The sequence below is a fragment of the Ammodytes marinus genome, assembly GCF_949987685.1.
Source record: "Ammodytes marinus genome assembly, chromosome: 8".
Lineage (NCBI taxonomy): Eukaryota > Metazoa > Chordata > Actinopteri > Uranoscopiformes > Ammodytidae > Ammodytes > Ammodytes marinus.
The window spans coordinates 17,074,021-17,095,761 of NC_137212.1; the positions used below are offsets into that span (position 1 = coordinate 17,074,021).

The 21,741-nt window shown below is 40.7% G+C and overlaps 1 protein-coding gene across 1 annotated transcript in view; it reads right to left on the reverse strand.

Moving 5' to 3' along the window:
• Window positions 1-240: 240 nt before the first annotated feature.
• The window catches only part of arhgef18b (rho/rac guanine nucleotide exchange factor (GEF) 18b), a gene marked incomplete at its 5' end in the record, with an annotated part of 46,817 nt that continues 25,316 nt past the window's right edge, over window positions 241-21,741 (reverse strand). Inside the window, 19 exons of the mRNA XM_080032022.1 lie at window positions 241-3,690; window positions 4,135-4,278; window positions 4,910-5,264; window positions 12,972-13,121; window positions 13,934-14,215; window positions 14,741-14,788; window positions 14,961-15,029; window positions 15,688-15,803; window positions 16,317-16,463; window positions 16,549-16,734; window positions 17,036-17,109; window positions 17,285-17,463; window positions 17,684-17,760; window positions 17,974-18,228; window positions 18,413-18,530; window positions 18,653-18,778; window positions 18,983-19,233; window positions 19,693-19,833; window positions 20,851-20,957. Of these exons, the coding sequence (XP_079888148.1) occupies window positions 3,404-3,690; window positions 4,135-4,278; window positions 4,910-5,264; window positions 12,972-13,121; window positions 13,934-14,215; window positions 14,741-14,788; window positions 14,961-15,029; window positions 15,688-15,803; window positions 16,317-16,463; window positions 16,549-16,734; window positions 17,036-17,109; window positions 17,285-17,463; window positions 17,684-17,760; window positions 17,974-18,228; window positions 18,413-18,530; window positions 18,653-18,778; window positions 18,983-19,233; window positions 19,693-19,833; window positions 20,851-20,957 (3,112 nt within the window). The 3' untranslated portion in view covers window positions 241-3,403. The remainder of the gene's footprint in view (window positions 3,691-4,134; window positions 4,279-4,909; window positions 5,265-12,971; window positions 13,122-13,933; window positions 14,216-14,740; window positions 14,789-14,960; window positions 15,030-15,687; window positions 15,804-16,316; window positions 16,464-16,548; window positions 16,735-17,035; window positions 17,110-17,284; window positions 17,464-17,683; window positions 17,761-17,973; window positions 18,229-18,412; window positions 18,531-18,652; window positions 18,779-18,982; window positions 19,234-19,692; window positions 19,834-20,850; window positions 20,958-21,741) is intronic.

Genomic DNA, 21,741 nt, shown 5'->3' on the forward strand with positions numbered 1-21,741 from the left:
AATGATAATGTATGTGGTTATGTTGAGGGGAGGAAAAAAAAGGGAACTCAATCCTTGGAAATACAAATTTACTGGAATGGGATGCAACTTTGCATTCTTTACTTTTGCCTAAACAACCACGATCCAAACATGCAGCCAAGCCAAACAATTAGTGTTTCTCAGCTGTGATTACAAAAACTCAACACATTTCAAATGATTTCAAGACTTTTTCTTTTTTATTACTAAAACTCTCTCTACGGCAGCAGTTTGTGTCCACAGGTCGTTCTAACTTCTCACAGTGAATAAAATAAAAACAGTACAAAAATCAATGTTGCTGTGTGCTACAAACATCAATAGATAGCTCTTTAAAAAGTTCACAGACAATAACAATAATAATAAGCATTACAGACATTCATTTTCCCCTTCAAATACGCTACTACTTAAAGTGACTAGTGTAAAATTGTCAGAGGAAGTAAAATATGTTCATGATTATTTACATGTTACAGGTCCAATGTGTGTGAATGAGTGTGTAAAAAACGCAGCTGGGAACAAGCCGGTTAGAAATGTTCCCGCTTGTTTTTGGTGCACACACACAGACGAAAACACACACACACACACACACACAAACAAAGATGCACACAGACACACACACAGTGACGTGACTGACTGGCTTCCAAGTTTTTAAATCAGAGCAAAAAGGTTCATTTCAGTACAGCAAAAGGACATTTTAAGACTTGAGTTGGTCCAAATAGTGGCACCAACAGACAGCATTCACCTCTTCTTGCTTAGGTTAACTCAAATGTTTTGTCCCTGGAGCAGAACTTAAGTTCTCTGTTACACTCAGTTTTCCTGTCGCTTAACATGTCTCATTCAGAAATAAAAAGGACACACTTGAAAAGGTTGTCCATAACCTTTGAATTAAGTATTTAGACAATAACAATCCCAAGTCAAGCTTCAATTTGTTACCCAAGCTTTGAACCCAATCACAAGGAAGCAAGTTAGTTGGGATTGTTTGGTTGAAGTCTGGAATTAAGTTCGTATAGGGTTCCACCCGCCAAAAATGCACCAGATACAGTATGTTCACATGCACATTAATATTCTATTGTTGTTAGAACTGGGGCAGGATATGAGCTAGACTGTTATGTCCCGTAAACACACATGTTATGGACACTCCCTGGAGGGCGTTTCAACAAGGAATTACACTTTACCACAAGACCGGCAGTGTCATTTATCCTTCATATAAGAGCACAGACAGGAACCCAGTCAGCCAAATGTGTCTTTGGTTTGACCGACTGAAACAAACTGAAGACGTTCTTATGACAGCTACATGATTCTGGTGAAACATCACTCATGAACCGCAGGAGAAAGACAACAGACAGACAGACAGTGCACCTCCACCTCAATGCTACAACGTCAACAGTGCACCTCCACCTCAATGCTACAACGTCAACACACATCAGGAGATTAAATATGCACACCTTCATTTTTCAGCTCATTTAAACAAAAGCGATGACTGATTGTGGTTAAACTGCTGCGAGTCTATCAGAGGAAGTCGTACCATATTGTACGTGCGTACGTACGTACACACATCCATGTGTGTATTTTGAAATGTATATACACTTATGCACAAAACAAGACTTTTGGCCGACTTTTGCAATCTTGAGTCTCGCCAATTATCTCTGTTCCTAATACAAGCATGTGTATAAGAGCAGCCGGTGCAGAAGATGTCAATTACATTATGTACACCAATATACATAGTATACATTTAAACTCCGATATCTGCTGAGACTGCAGCTAGTGATCATAGCTTCAGACTCAGAGGCAAGCATATTTGGACAAAAGATAAAATCCTCTTCTGACGGTTTTCCCTCCAGAGACACAAAACACATGATGTGTCAACCACTTGCATACAGCCATTTGTGAAGAAATAAAAAGACAACAGCTGATCAGACTGCTGCACCCGGAACAGCTGTCTGTCAGGCGCAGAGACTAAACACCCAGCTAATGGAATGACAACAGCGGTCAATAAAATTATGTCAATGAGACCTCAGGGTCTCAATTAAAACTGACATCTTTGTATACATTTCAAAGATATACCGGATAAGCTAAAATGGAGCCATCCGTGCAAAATGAGGTCCAGAGACACAAACTTTCAAAAATGCGAACTTTTCAGATTATGACTTGAAGGGAAAATTAGGGCCGAAGTGGATTGAACTGGGCTATTCATATAATTTAAATAGCTTAAATTGTCTGTCCACTCCATGTTGAAGTTGCAGTATGTCATGTATAAACCGTTCATGAGTGGTTAAGGAGCGAGAGGGAGTATTAAACAATATAATGCACCAAAGGAGTGAAGCCATTACAGAAGAGCCAACACTGGGAGATATAAATCAATTTAAACTCATGCTGTACAGAAAATTAAACAGCAACAGTTGTTTCACAAAGATGTGTCTCTTAAAGGGATTGTTTTTTCTTTATGAAATGTTTTTTTAAAAACAGTATAATTTACCACAGGATGACCTCTTCCTTAATTGCAATGAAGCATCATTACACAGCAGTCTGGGTGAGAAAAAAAAAACGGTTTCAAATGTGCTGAGGTCAGCTTTCAAAGCCGGTGGCAACACCAGAAGTGTATTCCACAATTTCAGTCTTCTGTAAAAAGCTCACAAAATCAAATGAACTTTCACAATTTGGAAAACTGCACAAGGAAAACAATACACATTTAGTCCATAATAGTTCATTCATTTGGAATGGAGGATTTACTCTGTGCAAATGAAACACCAAGCGGAGAGTGTTTATGTATTAAGACTTCTGAGTTTATGTTGAATGATCTCTTGTGGTTTAGTCTCCTGTCTTCTGAAAAATCATTGGACCGTTCACATTTGTTGCTTTCACTTAAATCCCCTTCAGCTCTTGTGGCTAATGTCTTTGGATTGTTATCACTTCATTGAAACCTTTTCGTACACGTTTACGATAAAGCCTTTGTTTTGCCAAAGGTTTTCTCCTTCATACTTGTTGTCCTCTTGATTTAAGAAATTAAACAAAAAAAAATTACATTAAAAGAAATAGTGCCAACTTAAAACCAAAGATTGGGTGGGTGTATTGATAAAAATTTAAACGTCACCTTTCTTGAAAAAAATGTTTTCTGCACGGGCCACACATGTTAAGGCCCCACTGCCTGCTATGGATTGCTGCAACTTTGTTCAGACATGTAATCTATCTTACCTTATCAACCCTCAATAAGAGCACACCTGTTGACACTGAGCATAACATCAACATCACAAGATCACATGGAAGTTGCTCCTTTGGAATTGGGACACGTGGTTGATTCAGCATCGGAAAAACCATAACCCGTTCTCATTTTTTTACTTTTTCATGTTTGAGATAAGTGGGTGACTTGATGATGGCACCTGGCTTTTGGAGTCTAGAAGAAAATGACGTCCTCCTTATTGTGGTCCTCTGAGTTGATCTTGTACGGCGTGTTGCTGTGGTGGGTGAGCCCCGGAACATTCATCTGGACTTGGGCCTGCGCGCTGGGACTGTGGCCCTGCAACTGCAGATGGGACTGGAAGTGGAGTGATGTGGAGCTCTGAGAGTGGAGGGGAGGGATGGAGGGAGGCTGCACGCTGGGCGGAGGATGGGACTGTGGGGGAGGGTGGGAGGAGGTGGACTGGGTGTCTGCTCCAACGCTGTCTGGAGGACTGACTTGATCTGTCAGACATAGAAGAAAGGCCATTAGAGAACAAGGGATTACTCAAGAAATAGCAGCAAACTACAGGTGCATTAGTCATGTGTAACCCCCTTTAAGACTACTGGGCTCATGCCTAATTCGCATGAAATCCTCCACACATTTTTTTTCTTTTTAGGGCATCAGTGATTGTGAATGCACAGGATTAAAGTGATAAAAATATCTCAGTGTCAGCAGCACAGCCTGCCATTAATCACACTGAAGCATGTGAAATATAATAGGTGTTTACACAGGGTGAGGGCTGGGCATGAAGACAGAGCCTTTAGACAGGAACGTGACCGGGTGGGGTTCCAGTTTGCCCAGGTGGAGCATGTGTGTGTGTGTCTCATGTTTGTGTCTGTGTGAACCAAGTTTATCAATGCAGCAGGCGAAGGCAGACAAGAGGAAACTGTGGTTGGTGTGTGTACCTGCGTGGTGATGCAAGGGGTGAGGCTGAGGAGCGGCAGACAGCGGTAGCTGCTGGTGGGGGCTGATGGAGCGCTTGGCCTTGAGGCTGCTATCGTCTCGGGCAGACAGCTTTAGTGGCAGCATCTGCTTCATATCCACGGAGGCTGATAGTGTAGACCAGGGGGAGGGAGGGGGGAAATGGAGCACAGAAGAATGAAAAAAAAAACAGGGAGACAAATGCAGACAGAAGGTCATTTAATTGTGAAATTAGATTGCATTGAGCCTCGCCTCACTTTCAGGCCACTATTGGATATGTCTGTGGGCTGACCCAATTTAGACAACTAACGTGATCCTAATGAGCCACTTAAATCATGATCGGGTCGAGCTCCTGTCAGGGCCCCAGATGGCTTGTGTATCGATGACAGCGGGCGAAGAAAAAAAATCAATTTCAGAACAAGAAAGTGCTGCACTGTTATAAATGCCTGCAGGAGTTAAGGGAGGGGAGAAAAAGCTCATTGAAACAGCCATCAAAAAGGTTTTTGAAATGGAGCGTCGGAGAGGCCTTTCCATTAAAATGTCACTACATCTTTCTTTTCCTGCACCGTAGTAAATCACTGTTATTATTATTGGGTGCAGCCAATCGAAATCATAAAGCGTTTGGTGTTTTGCTCTGAGCTCTTTCTCAGTTGGGACTTATGTGGATTCAACCCCCGTGTATCCAGACTCGGTGTCAATGACAGTCACTGGACCACCGTGCTATAACTCTGCTGATAATGTGAAACTCAGTATATTTACCAGTGCTGTCGGTGCGATGCGAGGCCTTGCCAGTCTTGCCTCCCTTCCCCTTGCCACTGCTGCTGAATGCTGCCAGCTTGGTGGGGATCTGCTGCTGCACGCCCACTGCTTTGTGCAGCTGGTTGGTGGTGCTGAAGAGATGAAGGGGCACCTCCGTCTTCAGCGGCAGGGTGGCGGAGCTCGCGTCACGCCGCAGCATCACCTCGGGGCGCTCCGGATAGTCGGCCGGCGCCACGGACATGCTGGCCCGCACCAGGGGCTTCTGGGTAAGCGGCAGCTCAGAGATGGTGGTGGAGGTGGCGAGGCCGGAAGACATGAGGAGCTCTCCGTTCAGACTGCCCGACAGAGGAGCCACCTGGAGGAGGAGGAGGAGGAGAAGGAGGACGTGAGAAGTGACTTCAAAATCTGGATTCACAAAAGGAACATCTTTCTGAAATCCCACGATTCGATTCCGACTCCTGGGGTCACCATTCGATTCAAATATCGTTTTTTTCGATTCAAAATTATTCGCGATTCAAAATTGATTTCTGGATTCAGTTTAAAAGAGGATTTCATGGATCTACTCCAGTCCACATGTACTAAGACACGCTGTGGCAAATCATGGCATGAAATCGAATTTATTTAACCTTTATTTATACTCGAGATATCATTGAGGGGTGACCCTCATTTACAATGATGTCGAGAAACAAAAACAACAATACAAACACAATATACAATACAAATACACAACAAGCTGGTAAAGAGAAACATTTTAGACAGAGGAGTAGAGTGACTAGAAATAGAATTAAATTGGTAAGTACAATACAGCCTAATTAAAAAAGTTACAGATCTTGGTAGATTCAAGATAGTATGTTTAAATTGGTTAAAGGATATCATGGTATTCATTTTAATTTGTTGCTGTAAGCTGTTCCAGGAGTCAGGGGCACTGAAGCTAAAAGCTGTCTTTCATAGCTCAGACCGGGCTTGTGGAACATAAAGCATAAGCATGTCAGTGGAGCAGGTTTGATAAAGCCCATCTGAAATTTGCAGCATTTCTGTTAAATAACGAGGAAGCTTCCCGGTCAAGGCTTTGTAAATAAAAATGTGCCAATGTGCGTCACGTCTTGCTTTAAGGGAGGACCACCCAACCTTTTCATATAAAAGACAATGGTGTGTGTCGTAAGCATCTCCTGTGATGAATCTTAAAGCAGAGTGAAAAACAGAGTGTAGGAGTTTAAGACATGAATGTGATGCATGCCGATAAACCACATCACCATAATCAAGGACCGACATGAAAACTGCCTCAATAATCCTTTTCCTACTAAATAAAGGGAAGGTGGTTTTGTTCCTATAAAAATAGGCGATTTTTAGCAAGATTTTAATTAAAGTCCATGTCTTATTTATCTTCATTTAATGTGTATTTTAATGTGAAGCTTGTAATGCATGTGATCTATAAGGCAAGTCAACATAACCGGCAGCAGCAAAATACACATTTAATTTTTTTTTAAAATCGATTTCGGCAAATTATGGATTGATTTAAAATGTGAGGTTTGTCGAGTTGAGAAAATCTTTGCATGTAATGTGTATTTGTGTGTGTAAGCACCATAACTGTTGATTGTGTATGTCAGGATCTTATTGAGGATTTTTTTTTAAACTGGAAAAAAACTACTTCTAAGAAGGGAAGAAAACAGACAAGCACACACAGATACACACTATAACTCGTCTGTGTGGCACCGTGCCATTACAGACACACAATCGGTTGAGGAGCAGGGTATTTATGGGCTCAGAGAGGGAATCAGAAACACATGCGACTCTTTCTGCTGAGCACACACTTTGGTTAGTTTGGTAACAGGCTTTTGATGTGTTCCAAAAGGCTCAAGGACAATGCGCGTGCACACACACAAAATGAGAAACATAAAACCCTTAAAAGTCCCTGTGCACATAAAGGCGTGCCTAACAAAATAGGCAGGGCTGTTAGACAAGCAGGGAAACAAGAAAATGGCTCTCATGACATCAGTGTACCACAGACACTGACTGCATTGTCCTCCTAATTACTAGATTGAAGGAAAGCTGATCTATGGATCGAGTCAACATTATCATCCTAGCTGCATTCAGGAAGACTGACAAATAGGATTTCTGCAACAATGGGGCGGTGTAGTGTGTGTATGCTTTATTAATCCCACATGTTGTGTTACACAACTGCTGAAAAGCATCTTCACTGTGCTATAGTAAGCCGTACAAGACAAGTTAAAGCTCCCTCAGCCTGTCTGAGTGAGATTTATTACACATTAAATGAAAAAGTCAAAACGATAAAACACAACCAGCCTAAAGTCGCATTTTTTGGCTGTTAAGAATAAGCTCTCCATCTACAGAAACAACATTAGGTTATGTTAGGGCGTATACAAGCCAAGTAATCTTGAGTTAAATACTTAAATACTGGCCGAAATGGTCTCAACTATATCGATAGAATAAAATGAGATATCCAAGAAACGATTCCTGGAGAAGATCATTCATCTCAAATATTTTTTAAATATTTAAGTATTTGTATTATTATTGTAATATTCCATGATTATTTTGGGCCCATTTTTTTCCCATCTATATCTTTATTTTATCAGACCAGTTACACTACAAGCAACATTTCACAAATATGTAATTTGTTAAATTGTAGTCCTGGTAGATCAGATTAAGGAATTAGATTTAGATGTTGAATCGCAAGTATCTGAAGTAAAATGTTTCGCATAAATAAAAAACTACTGGCTATTAGTGGAATATTATGGTACTGACTGTAAGAACAACATTTAATAAATAAGTATGACGCATTGGTTAATTAGTAGATATGTAAAGAAACATCATAGAGCTGACAGAAATGAACTAATTCCAATTAAAAAAAAGTCTATTATCACTATAATATCAGCAAACAAATATCAGTCAGTCAGTCAGTGTAACATCAGTTTTAACTGTGGTGTCTAACATCAGCATGTATATTCTCTGTTAAGCATGCAGTCCACATGCTACATGATTGATGATGATGCAGAATACTTCCTGTGGAGATGAAGAACACACGATGACTGTTGTGTTTTACGAGGCTTGAAGGGCAGACTCATCTGACTGTGACTGTGCAGACACTGTAGCTTCCCCCAGCTGTAAAGGCAGAGTCTGACGGGACGACCTGAGGCAGAGGGGGGCCCGGCAAAAGTGTCAATCCGATCTTCCCAAAAATCCCCCTTTCTTCTGGCCCTCCATCAATTTCCCTCTTTCTGCACTCACTCATTTTGGCACACAGATGTTCCATTGTTTGCGCGGAACAAGGTGATCTGCTTTAAGCAGCATAAACAGCAGGTTTCCAGGGAAGTAAACTGTGCAGCAGCTCTGGGGCACACACAGCCCTGACTGACAGCACATAAACAATTAGCACTGGCTGCCCTCCAGAACCTTCTGTTAATGACAGGCTAGTGCTAGCTAATTATACAGCCGGGTTCCTCTAAAGCTTGAAAACTGCTTACATACTCCCATATGGCACACATCTCCACTAACACTGCCTCATACACAATGGACACCAGTGGGAAGGAGACACTGGTTGTTAAATCCTGCCTGGACTGGATGATATGTGGAGCAGTAACATGTGCAATATTGACTTTGGAATGAGTTTCCATTGGCCATGTGCAGCTCTGATCTGTGGTGAATTAATGCGATTAAGTAAACTCTGTAGGCCTAGCCCTGTCCAATGCGGAATCAAATGTGTCCAAGTAATTCATATAGATTATCAATGCCACGATAGCGCAGAGTAAATACTTCTTTGGTTGAGGTTTGGTGAGGAGCTATGATGTTATTGAATCTCATCATAAAAAGAATGAATAGGTGACGGACTTGTGGGGTGACATCACATCAGATTCAGAACAATGAATCTATTGACAGAAATAAAATGTGCATCCTTTTTCAATAAATCAAATCGTTCAAAAGCTACAAATATTCTCTGAATTCATCTTTCCCAATGTGAACATTAGTTACATACTGTATCAGTTTTCAATGTAAATTGAAATTATTTGGGTTTTGAGTCCTTGATAGGATATTACATGACTTTGATGTCAGATAGCCAGTGTTGTCTGAGAAATAAGATGTCTTCACCTTGGACTGGTGGGCATTATTCACAGTTATCGGATGTTTAGGCCAAAAATGTATCCGTTTGGTGATATTCTACAGTGCAACGCTCTCTTGCTAACCCCTTCTTTTCAGATAATTTAACGTAGCTACAGTGGCCTTTAAGGACAAGAAGATAGTTATTATTAAAGCTGCCATCATCCACCACTGCCTTAACTTTTCCCCCCACAATATAAAGGGATGAGTAGAGGTAAGGATGTATTTAGATATTTATTCTATAGTCCACTAAAAATTAAAGCTCGTAAGGCGGTTAAAGTTTGTCCATTCTGTGCTACTGTAGAAACATGGCGGAGTGCCCCGCTCCTATTTAAATATAAAAAGGCTCATTCTAAAAGGTAATTTTACAAGAAAAAAAAAAGAAAAATTATTTTCAAGCAATTATACATTATTTAAAACATACTTATTAAAACTATATTCCATTTTTACAAAGTATTTTCAGAAAAATTCCAATAAATTCTAAAATGAATAAGTCTCAATGCAACAACTTTTTGTTCTCACAAAGCCAACTATCAATTCAAAACTATGAGTAATTTGAAACATTTAAGTTGAAGGTGAGAGGACCGAGGTGTAGGATTAGCTAGATTTACTGGTAGGGTAGAATAACATGAAAGAGTAGCTCCCTGGGAGTGGGGGGTTCAGCCCACAGGAACACACTTGGACCACAGAATAGTAAATCAGCGTGGACACTGAGGATGAAGGGAAGAGATAACTCATGAGTGTACAAGACACAGATATAGGTCACCGTTTAAGAACTTTTACTGCTTCACTTGACTTTTGCCATCCTTCCCATGTTTGAACGATGTTCTGTCATGTCACGTGTAGTAATTTGCACAAGGTAGGTAGCAATCTGGTTTTACAATGTTCTGCTCTTGCGTCAAAAGCAGGAGAAAGGGGCAGTTATTATATTTAGTGCTTTGCATAAAGGCATCTCAAAAAACTTGAAGGAAGCACAATGTTTATTTATTGATGCATTTACCCCTCAATACTTTCCCGGTAGACCGGGGATTAAACCTTTTACCTCGCTGTCATAAACATAGTTTTGAACCTTTGGGCTTCCATCCATCAAAAAAAATGTTTCATTGACTCTTGCTATATTCTGCAGGTAATTCCTCTTCTGGTTTACCGTCAATCAAATTCACCAAAACTCCAAGTCTAACAGTGATTATGATGACAAGCTCTACGACTTTACATTCAGAACACTATTGAGCAATCAGACCCAAGGCTTAATCCTGGGTAAGAGCCAATAAAAGCGCCTGAGCCCAATGCATTCCTTATCTGTGATCAGATGAGATAAAACATGAAAGGGAAGCGCCTCTGAAGTCCGGACTTGCTGCAACAAGAACTGTTCTTTCGTAAACACTCACATATGTTCCGCACACACTCACGAGGAGGCAAGTCTTTTTAATAAGGTCTAATCATAGCTCTACGGGTTTGGTGATGAGCCTTAATGTTGGGTGGTGGTGATTAAATGTCTGTTGATATCAGGCTTGCTTGGAGCCTGGAACAGATCCTGAGGTCACAGCCGATGAAAAGACCATTTGATGTGTTTGACGCAGAAGGGGTAGAAACCACTTCCAAAATTCCCACAACCGCAGTCAAGAAGGTCCCATAGCAGTGCTTACAGTATGAAACTGCATCGCATGCATCTGCATGTGAGCATAACATGCTAACTTAGCTGGTCTAAAACAAATGTTACAGGAATGATTTAATGGGGTGCTGATAGGGTAGCAAACTTGGGATGGCCTCTGTAATTATAAGGGTCCCTGCATTACTCATCACAACAGATATGGTTAATTCAGCAAGAGGCCACTTTGCATCACAAGACCAGAAGCTGTGGTTTTCCAGGAGTCACTGTGAAATGTTCTAGGAACAACTCACCATCAAACGCCTCAAAAAAGGGCAATAATTCAAGTCAGCTGGGCTTGAGTTAAGACTCCAGTTCACTGAGGATGAAGGCATGTCACTGTGGTTATCATGAAATCTTTGGGACGGTAGATAAGTATCCAGATGTCTGTAGATGCTACAAGGAAAGCTGCATGGTTGCAAAAGAGCACCGTAGCTTTTTCGAGGAACAGGTCAGGACTTGAATGGATGGCATTGTGTCATCTGTCAGTTATTCAGCTGGGTATGCAGGATGAAGAGGCACAATCTGCCAGGCGTCAACCAGAGAGAAGTGTCAGACAGCAGAGAGGGACTAATGACACAGCTGGAGACAGCCTCAAAAAAATTTAATAATCATGAGGGAACTTGTGTATCAATCTTCAGGTGGCCCGGTCAGTAAAACTTCCTGGGAAACAGCCTACCGGTCAGTTCACATACATACTTCACAAGCTTTCTTTCTTAGGAAGCAGAAAAGAAGACGCTGACTCATCCAACATAAAGTTTTGGCTCTCTGAACATGAGTGCATTAGTCAGAGTGAACAATCCCATCACGAGGTGTGCTTTACATGGCTTCCACACGACTAAAAAATCCTAAGTGTGACTCAAGTAGTTATGTTATACCCCTTCTCAATGTGACCAACAATCCAGATTGCCTGTATTTAAAAATGTACTCACCAATTTAATTTAATTTTTTTTTACAAAATCAGACACCGGTTACGAAAACAATTTGCAACAACCTCTGGAATATTTACAGAGCAGGTAACAGTTTCACTCTAAAGAGGAACACTCAACACTGTGTGTAAGTTTTATGGGTGGGTGATGCCAAAGACAGTGTTTAAAATATCTGCCTTCAAATAATATCACCTTATTAGAAGGTATATATATTGTAATAATGATATTGAGGAGTCCGGAAAAACTTGATGAAATTAGATAAAGTAATTTGTATTTGTATTAATATCATGATACATTACGATACAAAATTACATTTAATTTGATAGACTTTCAGGCATATTTCCCAATGCCCACAGCTACTTGGGATACCAAAACTCTCACATAAATCTGTATCTTCTTGACTTGATAAAAAGAGAAGGTGTGTATCAAAATGAAACTTCACCTTACCTCTCATCAGCATGTCACTGAGACTGCCAATTAACCAGACTGTGATGGTGCTATAGGCCTTTGAAAACACTGAAGGTTGATATTTAGTAACATTACTATGACTCCTTGACAGATCTGTTAGCACCCGGCATGGAATTACAGTCAGCGGATATTTCTCTCCCATGAAACTAACAAACAATGGCCCGCATTGTACTGCAAGGAGACAAAGAGGGATACAAAGTAAGGAAACACAGGGAGGATAGGGGTGAGAAAAAAAAGGTAAATGAGGTGAGGAGAAAGACTGCTCCCTGCGTAGGTGGATTCCTGGGTGGTTAGAGATGTATTCAGTCATATGTGTGGTTATCATTACGCCCATCTGAAACAGACTGTGGCAGCTAAAACCTGGAAGAGAATCTTAACTAAGGAACTAAAAGCAAATATATTTTGCTCTTGGGTTTTTTCAGATGCTTAGTATGGTGGGAGCAGGATTTGTGCCCACAGGATGGGTTTGAAGTGGAAAAAACAAGAAATCCTAGGTAGGGTTAGTTTTGGAAGAATGACCCAACCGTGAAAAGGGAAGCGGGAAAGCCCCTTCATGTTCATTATCTATGTGAGAAATCGCCACCAATGCAATCTTTCCTGATATTACATCTCCACCTCACTATCACCCAGCAGCTTGCTTTATTCATTTTACATTTTCAGTTTTCTTTTCTTACTTCTTCCTCTTTTATCTCATTCAATGTGGAGTTTAGTGTGAAACAATTACATTTGTATTGAATCCCCTAGAAACTATAAGAACTGAAAATCTTAATACAATCTTTATACAAGTAGTGATCCATCCACGCTTCAATCCAAACACAATGCATACTGTGATCCTCTGTATTTGCAAAGTTTGTATTATGTTAAGGTGTTCTTTGCCTAGTGGCCATCAAGTTTCTAGCCCTACCTCGATAGTCTTCCTCTTGATCTTCTTCTGGTGTTCCAGGCGTTCCTTCTCCTTCTCCACAGCTCTGGTGGACTCTCTCAGCCTCTCCAGGTCCTGTTGGTAGGTCTCCCTCTGACACTCCAGCTCCCTTCTCTCGTCTGACAGGTGCTCCTGCATCAAAGGAACAAGCAATGTTTCAAAGTTGGCTTTGAGTATTGATCATTTGACAATATTTCCTGCGGTTTACTAGTTCATTCAATTGAAATACTGAACTTATACATGAACTTGAAAGAAAGCATAAAAAAGGTTCGGTAGCAATTAGGAGTCGTTTGTGTACAGGTCATTCAATTAGAACACTAAAGGAACCGTTTCAGGGTTTCCACCAGGGCATTCCAGGCATGGCGGCCCACCATGCCTAACTTGATCCCCCTACCATGCCAGGCATAGTGAAGTTTGTTGTTTTTCGCCTACTGTTAATATCAGAATCTTTGGTGTTAAGAATGCATGAAACTCTAACATGTAGAAAAAAAAGATACTTTCCGCGATGCCTAACAACTTTTCTGGGGGAAACCCTGAGTTAATTTCTTTAGTTTACAAATGAGAACAATTGAACCATGAACTCACATATAAAGCAAAGTTGGAAGGTTCATGAGATTCATCTTTCTCCATTGCAATCTGTTCCTCAGCCCGTAGGTTTAGGACAGAGCACTTGGAAATGTATTAACATTTTCCTGAACTAGCAAATTATTTACGTGATCTCACCAGAGATTTATAGAATGGTAAGAATATTTCTCTACATAGATTTTGAAAAGTTCTATTAATCATTGCAATCATAGATGTCGCTTTAACTTTTCCAGAAATGTGTTTGTGGAATTCAAGGGGACCATCCACGACTACGCCTATATCCTTTTCCTCTTGTACTTGTTGAACTGCAAGCTCGCCAATTAAATAATTAGTTATGTTGTCGCTTTTTTCTACTGCACCTCCAGTCGTTTGCACTCGTCCTCTCTTTGCCGGAGCCGTGCCTCTGTGGCCTCCACTTGCTGGCGGTGCCTCTCCCTCTCCCTCTCCCAGCGATGCTGCTCCTGCCGGTGCTGAGACTGCAGCTTGTGGAAGCTAGCCAGCTCTTCTCTCTGCAGGGCCAGGGTGCGCTGTTTCTCCTGCTCCAGCAGCACGTTGCCTCTGTGTCGGCCGGGCAGCGAGGCCCGCTCTGTCAGCGAGGCCCGCTGCAGCTCAATGTGACTGTCCTGCTGCGATACGATGGCCTGGAGGAAAACAACTTTAGGTCATTAGGGAATATATTTGAATTTTATAAACGGAGAGTCACTACATACTTTATAATTAACTAACTTAACTGCAAACACCCAATACATTTTACAATTAAAAGGGAGAGATGGTGATTCTGGAGAGTGGATGTTGTGAAAGTCACTTTTTCAGTCAAAATCAGTGAATATCTCCTCACAATCCACAGCCTAGGCTCTGTAAATAGTCATGTTGCTAGTTATGGTGGGCTCCCTTTGTTTACATATCCTTTGTTTACATAACAGTTTAGAGAGCCTAGGTTGTGTATTGACACCAGTTTTTTCAGTTACCACACAGTATGGATCGTGAGCAGTTATTAACTGATTCTGACATAAAGTGATTTTGTCAGCAAGCACTCTCCAGGATCGCTGACCACACCTTTAATGTGCAAAAGTACAGAATAGTTTGCCATTGCCTCAATTAGACCGATTTCTTTCACTGACTGCCTTTGTGAATAGTTCCATAGACAATGGATGGGACAGTTTTACCTGCAGACTGTAGAGCCTTTGGGAGAGCATCAGCACTCTGTCAAAGAACTAGAATGGAGAGACACAGGCAGGTTTGTGATAATCAGATAAACAACAGCATCACTAAAACAATACGACAATTCTACTTTCACATTTTCAGTTGAGCAGGCATCGCTATGAATATCAAAACTCCAGCAATAACCTGTATCACAAGGTGACGGATTAGGGAGGGAGAGTTTACCTCAGCCTCGGGGAAGGAGTTGGACCAGATGCGATTCCATCTGGCAGGAGAGCAGCAGCTCTCATCAACCTGAGCAACAACAGGCAGATACACAGCAAGTCATGCCACTGAAATAACATCACCCAAACAACACACTGCCAGTCCTGTTCAGCACTGCTATACAACATATAAAATACATAACAATGTAGAAGTTGTCAAGGCATTTGGAACATTTGAAATTTGTGATTTAATGACTTTGATTAAAGCTTGACATTTTCCATTCCAGTTGAGAAAAGGCAAAACTATAACTGTATGGCAAATGATGTTTAAAATCTGAGAGCCGAGTAGCTTAACATATATATTAGCCAAATACGTTTAAGTCTTTGAAAAATGACTGATTTATTCTTGCTCTAGTTTAGTATAAATTATACATCAAAAATTAAATAACTTTAAATATTTTTGTAGGAACCCAAATTGTTTTCACAGTCCTGAAAATCAGGTATCCTCAGGAACATATCCTTATATTTTGTCTGCCTGATGGTTCTCAATGAGCTTGATATACTGGCAAAATGATGATGATACATATATTTCTTCACAAATGAATATTACAGTAAATCAGGGCATGGAAACTTCCCAGTTGACTTGTTAGTATTTACAGGAAATAGCACTGTGTATCATCCCAAGATATACTGTGCGTGTGTATGTGTGTGTGTGTGCGTGCACGTGCGCGTGCGTGTTGAGCCCCTACCGTCTGCTCCAGGGTGTGCCTGCCACAGAGGTCTTTCAGCATAGGGTCAGAACTGGCTCTTTGGCTTCGGTCTCTGTTTCTGGACTCGCTAGAATAGTTCTTCTTCACACTGCCATCTGGCGCAGACACATCAACAACGACACACACAGAAAAGGAGACAGTGATAAACACACACACACACACACACACACACACAAAGACACAAGTAATCAAACAAACTCCATACAAGAAATATATAGACAATCACAAAACATTGCACAGAAACACACATATACATGCAAAGCTGTATCTCTGGCTGTCTGGAAATCTTTTGTTTTGTTGTTAGGCATGCTGGCTTTGTTGCCAATAAGTGCGTTGTTAGAATAATAATAATAATAATAATAATAATAATAATAATAATAATAATAATAATAATAATAATAATAATAATAATAATAATAATAATAATACACATACATTCAGCAAATAAAGCAATTCAAGGAATCAACTGAACAATCTTTGCAAAATATGTGTCAAATTTATTTAGAATTCATAATTTGATAATATCATGAAAAGGCCACTGAAATACAACTTTTGCATCCATTAGATAGTAGACTTCCTTAGGGCATCATGGACTGTGCTGGACTCACTCTTACTGAGGATGGTGGGGCTGCTGTCATAGCCCCCAAAGGTATCTGCTCGCCTAGGCAGGACCCCAGAGCCGTTATCTTCCTCCAATCGCGAGGTAGGAGACTCCTCCCTGACTCCGGACTGCAGCAGGTTCTGAAGGTTCTCCACTAAAGTCAAGAGAGATGGACATTTAAGGCAGAGAAAGCCATGGTTGCCTAAAGCAGGTTCACATTTCATGCAGCACTCTCCTACCCTCAGTGATGGCTCCTTTGAGCAGGGCCTCCCCCTGCTGGAGGTCTGAGGCATCTCCTCGAAGCAGAAGTCTGGAGCGTGAAGCCGTGTCCTCTAGACCTGCCACAGTCTCTGCCATGTCCGCAAACAGCTGGAGCTTCTCTGTAAGAGCCTGGACGATCACTGCATCCTTCTGGGTCAGCCTGTCTACAATGGGAAACATTAAAAAATTAATCATTTCTGAAGAAAATAGATAAGAGATGCAGGTTTTGTCACATACTCGCTTCTTGTGCATCTCTACAGCAACCCATTACCTTTATTAAATCTACATTTGAATGGGTGTCATAAACAGCTTTTTCTCCAAGGCCAGTTTTGAGATACTGATATGTAATGTGGATAAAAACTAAGTTGAAATGTGAATAATACGTCTACAATTGTATTGTTAAAATTATACCTGAGCACCCCCTTGTGGCCTACTATACATGATAGATTTTTGTTCTGAACTTACCTTGAAATTCTTTGAACCTGGATGCACTTGCCTCTTCCTCCTCGCTGAAAAGCCTCTCCTCTGTGTGTGGGCAACTAAAAGGAGGTCAGGACAGAAGCCATTAGAGGTGAGGAGACACAGCAGGCAAAGTGTGTATGATTCCTATACGTTTTATTTTTTTTTCATATCTTTTCTTTCCAAAATATAAGAAAAGATGTGGAAAAATAGAAATTAACAAGTTTGTGTTATTCTCTGTGTGAATGAAGCTACCTTTCCACGGCTTGCCGAATGTGTGACATCCAACTGTTTCGCTCGTCCTTGGAGGTGGTGTGGATCTCGTACATCTCCGGCTCATTGGAGGAGGCACAGATGAGAAACATGGCCTTCTCCTCATGGGCCACTTCCCTGACAATCAGCTTCTGAAGGGAGATGACTGACGGCTTGTTATCCTGGGTGGATGACAATACCAAAAGGAAAATAAAGAAATGGAAGGAGACAAGATTTTGATCAGGGGTAGTAGTAAAATTAGTGCAATTTGATGACATGAATGACATTTATTACCGTGCTGTCATAAATTCGGCTCCCTCTCACATTTTACTGCACAATACACGCGTATTACAGTAATTGTTAAGTGTCATACTGACAGGAAACTTCAGTTAAATCACTCACCACTGTAGCAAATATATATCTCTGATCCTTCTCTTGTAGCAAAAGCAACACATCTGACAGGAGCACTGCAAGAGTATCTGGAAGGACAAAAATGACACCTTAATACTTCGGCTTGTAAAGAAAGTGTAAGACAATAGACACATTTGAAATAAGCTAATGTCTTTTTGAACGTTAATTAATTTAAGGACCTTGTAAAGAACTAGAATGACACACTATTGATTATAGGAACAAGATATATATAGATAATAGATCAGTAGTACAATATCTTGTTTTATAGTGCCATATCATACCTTTGAGCCTGCCAGAAGCAGCTTTCCAGTTCACCGTGCTCTCATGCAGCATCTGCCTCCTGCCCTGTGCCAGGTCCTCCCTACGAAACACTCGGCCATCTTTGAATTTCCCCAGCGCCTTTGGCTCCATCTTGTTGTGTATGTCCCGGAGTCGAGAGTTCTTTTCGTGGAGATTAACCAGCGCATCAACCTGAACGATGGTGCCTTTAATCAGACCCAGCACCCGAGTCAGATCCTCATGCTCCTCTGTACCCGCTAGAGAGAGAGAAAAAAAAACATATATATTTATAGATACAGCTAAATGAAACCATGATCAGTGAAGTAATTGCTCATGAGATATAGGGGTGGTACTCTCTTCAGTGAGTGTGCATTATTTAGCCTTAAAAAGGGCAAAATAATTATTTTGCATTAAAGAAAATGATTAATTTTCTGATTGCACCTTCAGTGTTGTGAAGAATGCGCTCCACCAGCACTGGATACTTGGTAATGCGTTGTGTCACCAACAGAATACACTCGCTCACTCCTAACCGCCGCACAATGGACAGGTTGTTGATTTTCTGAGAAGAAGAAAAGGAAACTTTTATTTTAGAATTTATTGGAATGCAAGGGGATTTTATATACTCTAGAGCATAGATACTGTGGATTAAAACTTAATTCCAAAAATGCAAATGCTTTTTACCCGTATGAGGTTTTGGAACTTCTTGTTGTTATGCAGCTGGTCTTTGTAGTAGCTGACAGCCTCAGTGTGGTGACTGCAGAAATCTCCATAGCTGTCCTTCATCCTCTCTCCTATTTCACCCGAGAACTGGAGAACAAAGAAAACTGTAACCCAGGAAGCTCTCCTCACTGTTTTAGGCAGATTATGTTTGATGTCCTAGTACCTATTACATACTGCACCGTGCATATTGTGCACGTGCAAGCATGCACAATATGCAAATGTATCAAGAAATCAATGCTAGGCAGTATGTACAGTATGTGTGTTCTCGTTGGCTGTGTATCTCCTCCCCACCTGTGTGATCAAAATGTCTGCCACTCTATTGATGGTGTAGTTCCTCTCATTGGGCGAGACAAGGTTTTCCCGCTGTCGCTCTTTGAGACGAAACAGGAAGTGCGTGTGCAGCTCTAGGAGGTGTTCCAAGCGGGGGAAGAGACAGTCCAGCCTGCCCGAGTCCATCTGGAGGTTCTCCTTCAACTCCCGCACGTACACACGCAGCATTATCTTCAGTGTTCGCACATGGTGCATTTCCGTCTGCATCAGCTCTGTACAATGACATAAAGTGACCTGGTTATGTTCCTCTATGTAAAGCACGTGCATGTGTCATGCCTGGCAATACAATAGAGTGGCTCACAATTGGTGCTTTATGCCGCTCAAACCTTCCACAACATGTTTTCCTCATATTTTTTCCTTGTAAATACACCAATACACTAAAACTGTTCCTTAGTATAATCCTAAAACTAAAATGGAACTTGTGAGTACTATTATGTATGGGGAAAAAAGTTGTATTTAGCCTTTTATCCAATTTCGTGTTTGGGTTGCATTGTGGGCCTGTTTAAAGGTTTGTTACAGTGCATCGCTCAATCAGTAGTGTACTTTGAAGTTACTGTCAGATTCTCTTTTAGATGTTCCCCAACCAAACTGTCCAATCAATGAAATACCCGTTCACCCATGTGACAGTTGACATTTACAGGTGTGAACAGGGCCTAAGAAATCATTCTTACCATATATCACATCCTGTCTCTTAACAGTTTCTTTAGGGTGCTTCTTCACATGCTGCTGGTCAACTGCTGAACTCCATGATTCTGCCTCCAGGTCCTGAGCATCAGACTCCAGATCAGCACGCATTGCAGTATAGTGAGCATCTGAGTAGAGGGACAGAGGCATTAAACACTTTGACACAACAACAGTGTAATAATATATATATATATATATATATATATATATATATATATATATATATATATATATATATATATATATATATATATATATATATATATATATATATATATATATATATATATATATATATATATATATATATATATATATATATATATATATATATATATATATATATACTGTATATATAAAGAATAGTTCAGTGCCAAATTGTCTACACTGAGTCCGTATATTTGTTATAATTGCATTGTTCCGAAAACTTGACACATTTTACCGGGGCAGTGTGTTCACGTTATTGACACAATAATGAGCTCGTATTTATTTTTTAACGTGTAACAATTTTGGGTGAAAAATACGGACTAAGTGTGCAAGAGCCTTTAGACTTGATATAGTGACAGTAATAGTAATAGTAATAGTGTAATAGTGATAGTAAGTGCCACCCAACAACAACATAAATTCATACTTTCCTTGTTAGTCCCAAACTTTTAAAAATCTTATCTTTACCCACCAAAATATGGAAAAAACTAAGTAAATGTATGTATTGATATCAGTTCACTTAGTTCCAATAAAGTTTAAAGTATGCACAAGATAGTAACTACAACATTGTGCTGCATGCTATTATTAGGATCAATTAGAATATAGTCAAATCTTCTTAACATACTGTGAAGCAACACTGAGGAAAAATAAGAATTTAGGTCAACCCTGCCCCTGAGTGTGTGTATAAAAAAGAAAACCCTGTAACAGGGCAGCTGGGTGAAAAAGGTAATGCCTTTAATGCCCTTTATATTGTGGCAAGCTAGCACCAAGTTAGCGTGTCTCTCCCCCTCTCTCCCACACACTACAGCTTAATGAAAAAAGGGTGAGGTCACTCCTCACTCCACAAAACACATGCCACGCTGTCTCCTCCCTGGTTTTTAAGTAAAACTCCCTGAAGACATTATAACAATTTTCAAGTTCCAATCAGTTAGTCAACTCACCTTCCACGATGATGGACTCGGTGGTGGAGGGAGCGAGGGAAATGGCGTCTTCATTGCAGCGTTTGGAGCGGAGAGCGTCGGTCTCATCCATCTCCCCAGGGAGGGATCTGAGGGACGACAACCACAGGTCCAAGTTGGCATACATGCTGACTCTGATACCACTTGATCCAACTAGCCACTGGTAGCCTGAATCATCTCAGGAGTCAACAATGTGCATTTACATGTCTATACAGCAGTGACAGTGACATAAAAGTGGACACAGAAGAGGAACCAAGGCAGTCCACTTTTTTTTTTTGCTGCTAATCTAGGATTCTCTTGTCTTCTGCTCCTTTTTAAGTCTTCCCCTATGCCTGACGGCCCCCACACACATCCTGCGTCTACCTCTGGAGCGCGTCGCGTTACCTTACTGCTGCCTCTCTCTGACTTTTCTCGGACACACATGCAACGTCTCAGCAGCTGCTGCTTCTAAAAGCCCTATCTTTCTACATAGAGTTTTCATAGATAATTCCCATTAAAAATGAAGTTATTTCATGTCATCTATGATGCATATGATTTATATTGAGTCTGGACAGTAATCCGTGCGCCCCATTGCCATTTTTTTTAATTTTATTTTTGCCATATTTTCGCTTGTTGGAAGTTTTATTTTGAAGGGGACACACCAGGAAATGGTGAAACTACAGCGAAAGCTGCCAGTATGAAGTCAATATGACTCTCAGCAGAGTATTTCAAAAATCACTTTACTGATTTATACGGGAGAGAGAGAGGGGGGTGTGGTCGGGGAAGAAGAAGGCCGTAGACACAGATAGAGCAACGGAAAACTGTTGCGCTCATCATGATCTTTTTTATTTCTTCACTATATTGGATCTCTATATGTGTCATTTATCCAAAAAT